This window comes from Siniperca chuatsi, linkage group LG7 (genome assembly GCF_020085105.1).
Source record: "Siniperca chuatsi isolate FFG_IHB_CAS linkage group LG7, ASM2008510v1, whole genome shotgun sequence".
Taxonomy (NCBI): Eukaryota; Metazoa; Chordata; class Actinopteri; order Centrarchiformes; family Sinipercidae; genus Siniperca; species Siniperca chuatsi.
This window is the reverse complement of record NC_058048.1, coordinates 31,963,751-31,976,302: the sequence shown is the minus strand read 5'-3', so window position 1 is coordinate 31,976,302 and position 12,552 is coordinate 31,963,751. Positions and strand designations below refer to the sequence as shown.

Below are 12,552 nucleotides of genomic sequence, written 5' to 3'. Positions count from 1 at the left end.
TTGTCTCATCGTCTATCAGACAACATGGAGCTGCGACCTCTGACCTCTGACCCCCGATACAGGAAGCTCCTGACACTCTGGTCAGGCAGACAGGCAGAGAGACAGAGAGACAGAGAGACAGACAGACAGACAGGCAGGCAGACAGACAGACAGGCAGACAGGCAGACAGACAGACAGAGAGAGTATAAGTACATGAAGAACGCAGTACAGACTGCTCCTGTACTACAGGAACTACACATCATTAAATTCGTCCAGCAGTGCTCCATCGTAGAAAAGGTTTCAGTCGTAGTCGTCTGGACACTGTTTTCAGAATCAAGATGTTTCGGCTCCCATCCGGAAGTCATTCTCAATTGTGAAAAAATGGGACGGGAACTCAGAAATTTAAGCTACTCTGTGTTACATAAGCCCCGCCCTCAGGAAGGAGTCTACCTGAGTATCTGTTGATTAGCTAGTTTCACCTGAAACTGACCTAATAGTTTCCATGATGGCCCAGTAATCAGTAATCAGGCCTGTTGTTTTCTGGCTGCACCTCCCTCATCACTGTTCATCACAGTCTCCCATCGTGGCTAACCTGTACATGGAACAGTTTGAGAAGAAGGCATTATCCTCGTTCCCAGGCACACCACCAAGTCATTGGTACCGCTACGTGGATGACACCTTTGTGAAAATCAAGAAACAAGACTTGGAAGCGTTCTCAGAGCATATCAATACTGTGGACCCCAACATCAAGTTCACGCGTGAGGACGCCAGAGAGAACCGCCTGGCCTTTCTTGATTGTTCTACACTCAGAGGAGAGGACGGAAAGCTCCAGATAGAAGTGTACAGGAAACCAACACATACGGATCAATACCTGCTCTTTGACTCACACCATCCACTACAGCACAAGCTGGGTGTAATCCGGACATTACAACACAGAGCCCAAGAAGTGCCCACCGGCTCAGAGGGTAAGAAGAAAGAGGAAAGGCATGTCCAGAGTGCACTCTCAGCCTGTGGTTATCCTACTTGGGCTATCAACAAAGTTAAAAGAGACAAAAAACAGGACAAAAGGGAAACAGAACCAAGAAGGAACGGCGTCTCCATCCCTTATGTATCTGGACTGTCTGAAAAACTACAAAGGATCTTTAGACAGCACGATGTTCCTGTCTTCTTTAAACCAGGCAACACTTTAAGACAGAAACTCGTTCACCCTAAGGACAAGATGCCCACACAGAAACAGAGCAATGTAGTTTACTCCATTCAGTGCAGTGAGGAAAACTGCAAAGAACGGTACACAGGTGAGACCAAACAGCCGCTTCACAAAAGACTTTATCAGCACAGACGACACGCTAACTCAGGATTACAGAGCGCCGTGCATTTGCATCTAAAAGCTACAAACCGCACATTTGAAGACAGCGAGGTGGAGATTCTCAGTAGAGAGAAGAGTTGGTTTGAAAGAGGAGTCAAGGAAGCCATTTTTGTGAAAAAAGAAAACCCCTCTTTGAACAGAAATGGTGGTCTGAGATTCAATCTGCCCAAAGTTTACCACAGTGTATTAACACCGTGGTCAAGCCAATCACATGCTAATCAGGTACTGAACAGTGATGAGGGAGGTGCAGCCAGAGAACAATAGGCCTGATTACTGATTACTGGGCCATCATGGAAACTATTAGGTCAGTTTCAGGTGAAACTAGCTAATCAACAGATACTCAGGTAGACTCCTTCCTGAGGGCGGGGCTTATGTAACACAGAGTAGCTTAAATTTCTGAGTTCTCAGATCATTTTCACAGTTGAGAATAACTTCCGGATGGGAGCCGAAACGTCTTGATTCTGAAAACAGCGTCCAGACGACTACGACTGAAACCTTTACTACGATACACATCATTATACTCACTGTAATAAATCTATCAATTATTACAGACGATCAGTATAATTATTCCTTTTACTGTAGAGAACCGATAAACTTTACGCCGTGTGAAACTCCATTAAGCTGTGGTCAATTCACACGTGGCCGTCAGACATTTCGCACATAAAATCACGCGTGAAACATTAATTCATAAGTTGTTTTCGGACATTTTACACATAAAATGTGTGAAAACAAGAATTTCACATTTCAGGATTTGTGTAAAAGAAACACTGTGGGAATATTACAGCTACACAGAAATACTGCAAGTAAAGCAAGTTAATGTTTAAAGGTGCAGCGTGGAGCGTTTAGCGGCCTCTAGTGGTGAAACTGCAGTTTGCAGCCACGTGAACACCGCTCGCCTCGCCCTCCCCTTCCAGGCGTGGAGGAGAAACTACGGCGGCCGTGAAACTCGATAAAGGCCCTCTGTAGAGCCGGTGTCTGGTTTGTCCGTTCTGGGCTACTGTAGAAACATGGCGGAGCAACATGGCGGCCTCCGTGGAAGGGGACCCGCTCCCTCTGTAGATATAACACTGATGAAAACGTACTTATGGATATAAACATTATATTTCTGCCGCCAGCTGCTCCTAAACGCTCCACGCCGGAGCTTTAAGTAAATAAAACTTTCAGGAGAAAGTATTTCTACAGCAGAAAAATACTTCAACCAGAAATACACTTCAAATAAAACTACAGGAGGAAAACAACGTTAATAAACTTTAGGAATACAATAAGAAGTAAATATACTGTAATAATGAATAATCAATAATATCACATGACCAGCGTGTCATCATCTAACAACACAAGCTAATGACACAACAGCAGCCACGCAGTACAAAATACTATAGAAATACTGCGAGAATACTGCGATTACTGCGCAGGTTTTAGGGAATATTATGAAGCTGATATCTGACAGACGGATCAATAAGCAAACACATCGACAGCTACTACGTCTACAAAGCATTTTCACAGCGATGTTACTACGCGTTGTACTCGACAAATAAAGATTGATTTGAAATACTGCGAGTAAATAATGTAAAAGTACTGCAGTACTCCGTGAAGAGTATCATCATTTTACTACAAAGAGTCACAGATACACACAATGCAAGAGGCTGGAAGTATTACAGTACTGCATGCAGTACACAGTACACATACGTGCTGCAGGAGTACTATAGGAACACAGTGATACTTTAACAATACAACAACAACAATATTGGGTATTAAAAACTACAATAAACGTCATTAGACGATAATATTTTGATGTACTACAACCAGTAAGTACTAAGAATACTACAGAAATACTGCAGGTACAAGCACTATACAGACACATGAGTATTATAATATAATATACGAGTATTATAATATATGAGTATTAGAATATAATATACAAGTATTATAGGAACATCTCAGGTACAAAAACACAATTAAAATCCTCCAGAATAAAAGCACAAGTCAGAATCCTCCAGAATAAAAGCATGTGATGCTGCTGCTGTTATAAAACAAACTGTCCTCGCGCGCTGATCAGACAGGAAATGAGTCCAAATAAAAACCAAAAGGCAGCTGAGCGAGCTGCTCACCTGTCTGTCTCACCTGTCTGTCCGTGTGTCCGCGCGGTGAGGACACACTCTCGGTCCTGCCTGTCCTCCTTCAGGTCCGCTGTTCTCAGTAAACAGCTCGTGCAGCTCAGACTCAGACAGTCGCGCGGGGGCTCATGGGAAACAGAGTCCTACGTGACGCCAGAACCCCCCCCCCACACCTCCCTCTGATGACGTCAGAGCTACGTGTTTCTCAGCCCTGAGTTCAGACTGTCAGGCTGCGGAGACCAAACCTGATTTAGTTCCTGTCCGGATCTCTAATCTCACGTTGTGTTTACTTTAATATTTAAATATAAATAATATAAATAATATTCTGTGTACACACACACACAGTATAATGCACAATGAAGACTTGATCACATCATTATTTATCTGCTTTATTCCACTTCCGTCTTCTCCAGGTTTCCTACAGACTGAAGCTTTTTCTCAATGAATTTATGACGTTAACAGACATTAAGTCACATGACGTCGGCCCACGTGGTCTCCAGGTATTTCACATTAAGAGTCACGCGTGAAACAGCAGTTTTAGACAAGTTTCCATGTGAAATATATTTAACACGTGAAAGATGTGACGTCACGCGCAGGGTGAAAGTACAGTTACAGAAACATTACGGGATCAATAAACATCACGGGTTTATTACCGGGCTGATATTAAAACATTCATTCATTCAGGTACCGCGGGATCTCACAGCACTCAGGTGTTCCTCTGATGCAGCTGGAACAGACTGAGTGACGTTCAACACTTCCTGCCGACGGACACTTCCGGCACCACGTGACTTGTGCCTGCCAGGCTGCAGCCAGGGCACAGAATGCCACAGCAGCTCAGTCTCCCAGAATGCTTTGCTTGCGAGTGCGTTGCAGCTGAACGTAAATGAACCAATGAAGCTCAGCTCTCATTTAAGACCGGAAGTGAACTTAAAGGGACAGTTCACCTTCTCACTTCCTGTACGAGTGAAATCATTAACTAACTCATAACCAACTAACCAACTATAACTAACTCATTACTATAACTCATAACTGCTGTGGCTTTTATTGCCTCGTGGACAGAAACACGTCAGTTCGACTCCACGAGTCGGGATCAGATGTTTTTAATAAAAGGTCACATGATTAACGTTTTCAATGATGATGTCAGAAGTCACATGATGAAGTCACGGCAGCGAAATGACGACAGTGAAGCCGGTTTGGACCTGATCGGTTTATTGTTTCTGTACAAACAAGAACATCCAGAAGCTGCGGACGCCGGACCTCCTCAGACCTCCTCCTGGGGGGGCGGGGGATCAGCCTCAGACCTCCTCCTGGGGGGGGCGGGGGATCAGCCTCAGACCCGAGACGGATACAGCATCTGCAAACAGACAGGAAGTCAGACAACAACACAGCGAGGAGGAGGAGGAGGAAGAGGAGGAGATGGAGGAGGAGGAGAGGAGGAGATGGAGGAGGAGGAGAGGAGGAGGAAGAGGAGGAGGAGAGAGGAGAGAGAGAGAGAGAGGAGGAGGAGAGAAGAGAGGAGGAAGAGGAGGAGGAGAGGAGGAGGAGATGGAGGAGGAGGAGAGGAGGAGATGGAGGAAGAGGAGAGGAGGAGGAGAGAGGAGAGAGAGAGAGAGAGAGAGAGGAGGAGGAGGAGAGAAGAGAGGAGGAAGAGGAGGAGATGGAGGAGGAGGAAGAGGAGGAGGAGGAGAGAGAGAGGAGAGAGAGAGGAGGAGGAGAGAAGAGAGGAGGAAGAGGAGGAGATGGAGGAGGAGAGAAGAGGAGGAGATGGAGGAGGAGAGAAGAGGAGGAGATGGAGGAGGAGAGAAGAGAGGAGAGAGAGAGAGAGAGAGGAGAGAGAGGAGGAGGAGGAGAGGAGGAGGAGGAGAGAAGAGAGGAGGAGGAGAGGAGGAGAGAAGAGAGGAGAGAGGAGAGGAGGAGAGAGAGAGGAGAGGAGAGAGGAGGAGAGAGAGAGGAGAGGAGGAGGAGGAGAGGAGGAGAGAGGAGAGGAGGAGGAGGAGAGAAGAGAGGAGGAGGAGGAGATGGAGAGGAGGAGGAGAGAGAGAGGAGAGAGAGAGAGAGGAGAGGAGGAGGAGGAGAGAGAGAGGAGGAGGAGGAGAGAAGAGAGGAGGAGGAGGAGGAGAGGAGGAGGAGGAGAGGAGGAGGAGGAGAGAAGAGAGGAGGAGGAAGAGGAGGAGAGGAGGAGAGAAGAGAGGAGGAGGAGGAGATGGGGGGAGGAGGAGGAGGAGGAGAGAGGAGAGGAGGAGGAGGAGAGGAGGAGGAGGAGAGAAGAGAGGAGGAGGAGAGGAGGAGAGAAGAGAGGAGAGAGGAGAGGAGAGAGAGAGAGAGAGAGAGGAGAGAGGAGGAGAGAGAGAGAGGAGAGGAGGAGGAGGAGAGGAGGAGAGAGGAGAGGAGGAGGAGGAGAGAAGAGAGGAGGAGGAGGAGATGGAGAGGAGGAGGAGAGAGGAGGAGAGAGAGAGGAGAGGAGAGGAGGAGGAGGAGAGGAGAGGAGGAGGAGGAGAGAAGAGAGGAGGAGGAGAGGAGGAGAGAGGAGAGGAGGAGGAGGAGAGAAGAGAGGAGGAGGAAGAGGAGGAGAGGAGGAGAGAAGAGAGGAGGAGGAGGAGATGGGGAGGAGGAGGAGGAGGAGAGAGGAGAGGAGGAGGAGGAGAGAAGAGAGGAGGAGGAGGAGAGAAAAGAGGAGGAGTAGGAGGAGGAGAAGGAGAGAGCGAGGAGAAGAGAGGAGGAGAGAGGAGAGGAGGAAGAGGAGAGGAGGAGGAGGAGAGAAGAGAGGAGGAGTAGGAGGAGGAGGAGGAGAAGAGAAGAGAGGAGGAGGAGGAGGAGGAGAAGGAGAGAGCGAGGAGAAGAGAGGAGGAGAGAAGAGAGGAGGAGAGGAGTGAGAGGAGGAGAGAGAGAGGAGGAAGAGGAGAGGAGGAGGAGGAGAGGAGAGGAGGAGGAGGAGAGAAGAGAGGAGGAGGAGAGGAGGAGAGAGGAGAGGAGGAGGAGGAGAGAAGAGAGGAGGAGGAAGAGGAGGAGAGGAGGAGAGAAGAGAGGAGGAGGAGGAGATGGAGAGGAGGAGGAGGAGATGGGGGGGAGGAGGAGGAGGAGGAGGAGAGAGGAGAGGAGGAGGAGGAGAGAAGAGAGGAGGAGGAGGAGAGAAAAGAGGAGAGAAGGAGGAGGAGGAGAGGAGCGAGGAGAAGAGAGGAGGAAGAGAGGAGGAGAGAGGGGAGGAGGAAGAGGAGAGGGAGGAGGAGGAGGAGAGAGGAGGAAGAGAGGAGGAGGAGGAGAAACAGACAGAAATCAGGCCTACAGCCTCTGATGGATGGGAACCAATCAGAACGCGTCTTCAGATGTGTCACTGAGGCGGGCTCGTGCAGCGGTCATGTGACCACAGGTTCAGGTACAGGAAGCACCTGGCGACACTCACCACTCTGACTCGGTGTCCGATGGCTTTGGCCGGCAGGTTGCTGCTGAACTTGGCTCGGACCATCCCGCTGCTGCCGTGAGCTCGGGTCACCTTCCCCCAGATCACCCGGGTCTTGTTGGGCTTACCGCCCGGCGTCACCGTGTTCCTGCAGGCGGGAGACAGGAAACCGCATTTATACCGCGGGACGGGCCGGCCGGGCGGAGTCACACGTCACCGAGGGCGACACACCGTTACCCCACACAAACTGCACACTGACGCACACGCCCAAAACTTAGTGTTCAATATCAAAACATGATGCACACGGTTTCTACAGTCAGGAAGTCCGAGTCAAACAGGAAGTCCGAGTCAAACAGGAAGTCCGAGTCAAACAGGAAGTCCCAGTCAAACAGGAAGTCCGAGTCAAACAGGAAGTCCGACACAAAGGGAAGTCCCAGTCAAACAGGAAGTCCCAGTCAAACAGGAAGTCCCAGTCAAACAGGAAGCCCGAGTCAAACAGGAAGCCCGACACAAAGGGAAGTCCCAGTCAAACAGGAAGTCCCAGTCAAACAGGAAGTCCCAGTCAAACAGGAAGTCCCAGTCAAACAGGAAGCCCGAGTCAAACCGGAAGCCCGAGTCAAACCAGTCTTAACTCATATTTTTAACCTTTTAACACTGCAGCCACAGAGGAAACATTCCCGTGTCCCCAGGTGTGAGAGTGTGTGTGTCCAGGTGTGAGTGTGTGTGTGTGTCCCCAGGTGAGTGTGTTTGTTTTCTGGGTAATCTGACAGAAGTTCAGCTGCATTCAAGTCACATCTGATTTATTGTAATTTCCAGTTTCTGACTTTTAAACAAAGTTCACATCAACTTCAAGTCGGCGTTTAATGTAATTAAAACCGAATGTTGTAGCAGCAGTAGTATTAGTAACAGTATTAGCAATATTAGCATTAGCAGCAGCAGTAGTATTAGTAGTATTAGCAGTATTAGCAGCGGTATTTGAGTTTTCACACTCACGACGTCTCGGTGACGTCAACACTGAATCTTTCCTCTAACAACCAACACACGACGTGAACGCAGCACCTGCTACCTTCGCTGCTGCTTCATCATCATCATCATCATCATCATCCACTCTGCTCTCTGAGAAGACGACTGTCGTTTTTAAAACACCTTCAGGTGTGAAACTAAACCCGTTTCCTGCAGCTGAACTTCTGTTGTCATGTTTTCTTCTCCACTGAAACCCGTTGTTCTTATTACAGAAGTCGACCATGTGACCCAGGGCTCCAGACTGCGACCCGTTCTTTGGAGACTAGGAGCGACCGTTTTGTGTTTTTTTAAATCGTCGTCGTATATAATGTGAACCGGTGGTTGGTTCACAACTTCGATGAGAAGGTGGAGCCGGACTGTTCTTCTGGTCACGAGAAGAGAAAACAAAGCACCACGAGAGCGAATTGCAGGAACAGCAACAGGGTAAACTTGTGTTCTCCGCGCTCCAAGTCCGATGTAATAACAGTAACGTTAAGCTAGCTGCTAGCTTCAGCGCGTCTCGCTCGTCAGCCACTTCCTGGGCTGCGCTCTGTGACTCGTGCCTGACAGAAGCGAGAGCGAAATACAACTTTTTATTACGTTCGACAAGCGCCAACGGGAAGACAACCGCTGCGTGCGTTAACGAAGCGAAACTCGCGCTTCCCAGCAGCAGCAGTGCGGGGACCTGCGGTGGTTCCCGGTCTGGACGGGCTGCGGGCGCGACGGCGCTCCTCATACATCACTTTAAAACAAGACGAGGTTTAGTTACAACTCTGGACTAACGCAAGATGGGAAGCGACGGACTGACGGCCGATTAAATATTGCATTTTATAACGTTGCTCGGCTGCGTACGTGGACGCACGTCAGTAAATAACCATCAAGTATTCAGCCACGCCCGAGTATAAACGATTTTTTATATTTGAAAATGTATAAAAAAGGAAATCTGGGGGAGCGTCGGTTTTATTTTAATTTTACATTTGTTCATATTCACTCATCGGACAATATTCTGTTCAATAAATAGTTTGTCTGTACCTCAGTCTGTTAGTCTGAGACGGACAGGTGAGGAGGGAGGAGCGTAGTGGAGATGTGGCCAGTGGTTTACCTGGCTCAGGTGAGAGGGCCCCTGAGCACAGGTTTTTTTTTTTTTTTTTTTTTTTTTTTAAATGGCCCCAGGAAGTCACGTCATTTTAAGTGGCGCTCCTAAATGTTGGGATCACGAGTGCTACTAGTGGAAAACGTTAGTCTGGAGCCCTGTAACCGCAGCAACATGACAGCTATGCAACAGTCACGTGACCGGCGTGCACCTCAGCGCAGCCAGAAACCTGAACAGGTGTAACAACATGTAAACCAAGCATTAACACGCAGACTGCCCCGACCCCTGACCCGTTCTTACTTCTTGGCCTTGTAGACGTAAGCGCAGCGTTTCCCGAGGTAGAAGTCGACCTCGTCCCGGGTGTAGCATCCCTCCAGCTTCAGCAGGGCCGTGTGCTCGCGCTGGTTCCTCAGGCCGCGCTTGTAGCCGGTGAAGATGGCTTTACTCCACAGTCTGACCACACAGAGAGGCGGAGTCAGCAGTCAAGTCATCACAAGGCATCAAACACAGACAGTGCGACGACAGAAGCTGGACTTACCTTCCAGGCATCGTCAGTCTTCTCCAGGTGAGTCCACCTGCAGAGAAACAGTCACATTAAACCACCTGCAGGTTTCTCAGCGTTAAACGTGCAAACAGGAATCCCTGAAAGGCCTCTTCACCTGGGAAGTTCGCTTTCTGCAGGTGAGCAACAGGTGAAGTCACCACAACTTTAACCTTCCAGCACGTGACGACGTTTATTACAGAGCTGTTGTTCGAGACTGAGCTTTAGCAGGAAAACTGACGTATATATCTACAAACCATCAAACTCCCGTCAGCTGTGAATGAAATCAGGAGTCAGCGCCGATTCACAGGCGCAAACTTTAACGGGGGGACACAGGGCTAACAGGAGGGGGAGACACGGGGCTAACAGGGGAGACACGGGGCTAACAGGGGACACAGGGGCTAACAGAGAGGGGACACAGGGGCTAACAGGGGACACAGGGCTAACAGAGGGGGAGACACGGGGCTAACAGGGGAGACACAGGGGCTAACAGGGGAGACACAGGGCTAACAGGGGGACACGGAGCTAACAGAGGGGGGAGACACAGCGAGCCAACAGGGGAGACACAGGGCTAACAGGGGGAGACACAGGGGCTAACAGGGGAGACACAGGGGCTAACAGGGGAGACACAGGGGCTAACAGGGGAGACACAGGGCTAACAGGAGGGGAGACACGGGGCCAACAGGGGGAGACACAGGGCTAACAGGAGGGGAGACACAGGGCTAACAGGAGGGGGAGACACGGGGCTAACAGGGGACACAGGGGCCAACAGGGGACACAGGGGCTAACAGGGGGGACACAGGGGCTAACAGGGGACACAGGGCTAACAGAGGGGAGACACGGGGCTAACAGGGGAGACACAGGGGCCAACAGGGGGAGACACAGGGCTAACAGGGGAGACACAGGGCTAACAGGGGGAGACACAGGGCTAACAGGGGAGACACAGGGCTAACAGGGGACACGGGAGCCAACAGAGGGGAGACACAGCGAGCTAACAGGGGAGACACAGGGCTAACAGGGGAGACACAGGGGCTAACAGGGGAGACACAGGGGCTAACAGGGGAGACACAGGGGCTAACAGGGGGGAGACACAGGGGCTAACAGGGGAGACACAGGGGCTAACAGGAGGGGAGACACAGGGCTAACAGGGGAGACACAGGGCTAACAGGGGAGACACAGGGGCTAACAGGGGAGACACAGGGGCTAACAGGGGAGACACAGGGCTAACAGGGGAGACACAGGGCTAACAGGAGGGGGAGACACAGGGCTAACAGGAGGGGAGACACAGGGCTAACAGGAGGGGGAGACACAGGGCTAACAGGAGGGGAGACACAGGGCTAACAGGGGAGACACAGGGCCAAACAGGGGAGACACAGGGCTAACAGGAGGGGGAGACACAGGGGCTAACAGGAGGGGGGAGACACAGGGCTAACAGGGGGGGAGACACAGGGCTAACAGGGGGGGAGACACAGGGCTAACAGGAGGGGGAGACACAGGGGCTAACAGGGGTGCGGGACACACACACACACAGGGCTAACCGGGACACACACACACACACACAGGGCTAACCGGGACACACACAGGGGCTAACAGGGGTGCGGGGCGGCTACAGAAGCACGAGTCTTCGGGGAAACTCTCTGACGGACAGGTGACACGTGCGGAACATCGCGGTGCTTCACCTGTCTGCACGCAGACGCGCCACACGGGACATTCAGTCACTCTGATGCTAACATGCTAATGTGAGCTCTGCTCGCTGATACCGGCACACCTTTACTGGTGAAAACGCGGTGACACGTTAACATCTGGGGACGCGGGTTCAGCGCCGCCATGATGTAGCAGTTCACCGGGACGTTAAACCGAACCTAACCCCGCCTTCAGCCGCTCTGCTCGGTCTGATCTCCGGACTGATCCCCGCTGTTAGCTTCATCCTAACTGAATCTCCGCCATCACCGACTCCACACCGACACAAACCGACCGCTGACCGGAGAACTAACTGACCGGTAACTGACGGTGACTATCAGCCAGAAAAAAGCCCGATTAGCGCTGATATTTGAACATTTAGTCGGACATGTTGGGTCTCTTACCTTCACTGTGAGGAGAAAGATGGCGGAAAAGGAAGCGAGAAAGGCATTCTGGGAAATTATTGTAAACAGAGGCGGCCGCGGACCCGCCTGATCAAAATGGTGGATTTATTCTTTTTATTACGATAACTAAACGGTCAGCAAGTTATTCATCTGCCCATTTAATCTATTGATTTTATTAAATCATATTAGTGTTTGTATTGTCAATATTCTTCTCCTGCCTTGTTACATTATTATTTTAGAGAATTTTTCTGTTTTTCTCCATTTTGCATTGCTGTTTTTATTGTAAAGAACTTTTAATTATGTTTAAAGTTCAGTTTAAAGTATGTTTAGAGTGAAAATACTCTATAAAGCGGCCGGAAGCAGATCTGCTGGTTAATAATGAGATGTTAGCGAAGCGTGCAGACATTGTCTGACATTGTTGTTGTCCATTAAATGAAATTAACAAAATGCTGTTTGTGTTTGCAGTGCAGTTATTAAACTTATTAAATCATTTTTTTATTCACTTATTTATTTTGTATTTTCAGTTTCATTATTTATATTTCTCACTTTGTGTTGTTGTAATTTAGTTTTATTCTGAAGTGCTCAAATAAAAAAACTCAAAGAATTATTTAAAAATGTTTTACAGTTTACTGGACGGTCGCCTTTTATTCATTTGACTGGCGGACCTGCAGCACTGGGGCCCCTCAGGGGACTGTCCTCTCTCTCTCTGGGGCCCCTCAGGGGACTGTCCTCTCTCCCTTCCTCTTCACCATCTACACCACAGACCTCAGCCACCACACAGAGTCCTGCCACCTTCAGAAGGTTTCTGATGACTCTGCTGTGGTGGGATGTATCAGCGGTGGTGATGAGACGGAGTACAGGGCTGTGGTGGGGAACTTTGTCTCATGTGTGAGCAGAACCATCTGCAGCTCAATGCGACAAAGTCTAAGGAGCTGGTTGTGGATCTACAGAGGGCCAAGGCACCAGTGACCCCGGT

The 12,552-nt window shown here is 49.8% G+C and overlaps 2 protein-coding genes across 7 annotated transcripts in view; both read right to left on the bottom strand.

Annotated features, from left to right (window-relative positions):
* abcc5 (ATP-binding cassette, sub-family C (CFTR/MRP), member 5) overlaps nucleotides 1-4,511 on the bottom strand; it is a 39,254-nt gene extending 34,743 nt beyond the window's left edge. For 4 of the 5 annotated variants that reach the window (XM_044203185.1, XM_044203187.1, XM_044203186.1 and 1 more), the window contains exons 1-2: nucleotides 3,467-4,511; nucleotides 1-77 (exon numbers count right to left, since the gene is read on the bottom strand). The exon at nucleotides 1-77 is cut by the window's left edge. In XM_044203185.1, coding sequence (XP_044059120.1) covers nucleotides 1-9 — 9 coding nt within the window. In that variant the 5' untranslated portion in view covers nucleotides 10-77; nucleotides 3,467-4,511. The remainder of the gene's footprint in view (nucleotides 78-3,466) is intronic. The other variant, XM_044203189.1, reaches the window with a different exon arrangement.
* Nucleotides 4,512-4,651: 140 nt separating this feature from the next.
* On the bottom strand, nucleotides 4,652-11,694 carry rpl35a (ribosomal protein L35a). Of its 2 annotated transcripts, XM_044203199.1 has the most exons (6): nucleotides 11,577-11,694; nucleotides 9,490-9,526; nucleotides 9,252-9,404; nucleotides 6,860-7,004; nucleotides 4,796-4,813; nucleotides 4,652-4,760 (listed from the first exon to the last, which is right to left on the bottom strand). In XM_044203199.1, exons 2-6 carry the CDS (start codon nucleotides 9,498-9,500, stop codon nucleotides 4,755-4,757), a joined length of 333 nt encoding a protein of 110 aa, XP_044059134.1. In that variant the 5' UTR covers nucleotides 9,501-9,526; nucleotides 11,577-11,694; the 3' UTR covers nucleotides 4,652-4,754. The 2 variants fall into 2 exon arrangements, with proteins under 2 accessions (XP_044059134.1, XP_044059133.1); XM_044203198.1 differs by having other exon boundaries at nucleotides 4,652-4,813; nucleotides 11,577-11,693.
* Between the last annotated feature and the right edge of the window lie 858 nt (nucleotides 11,695-12,552).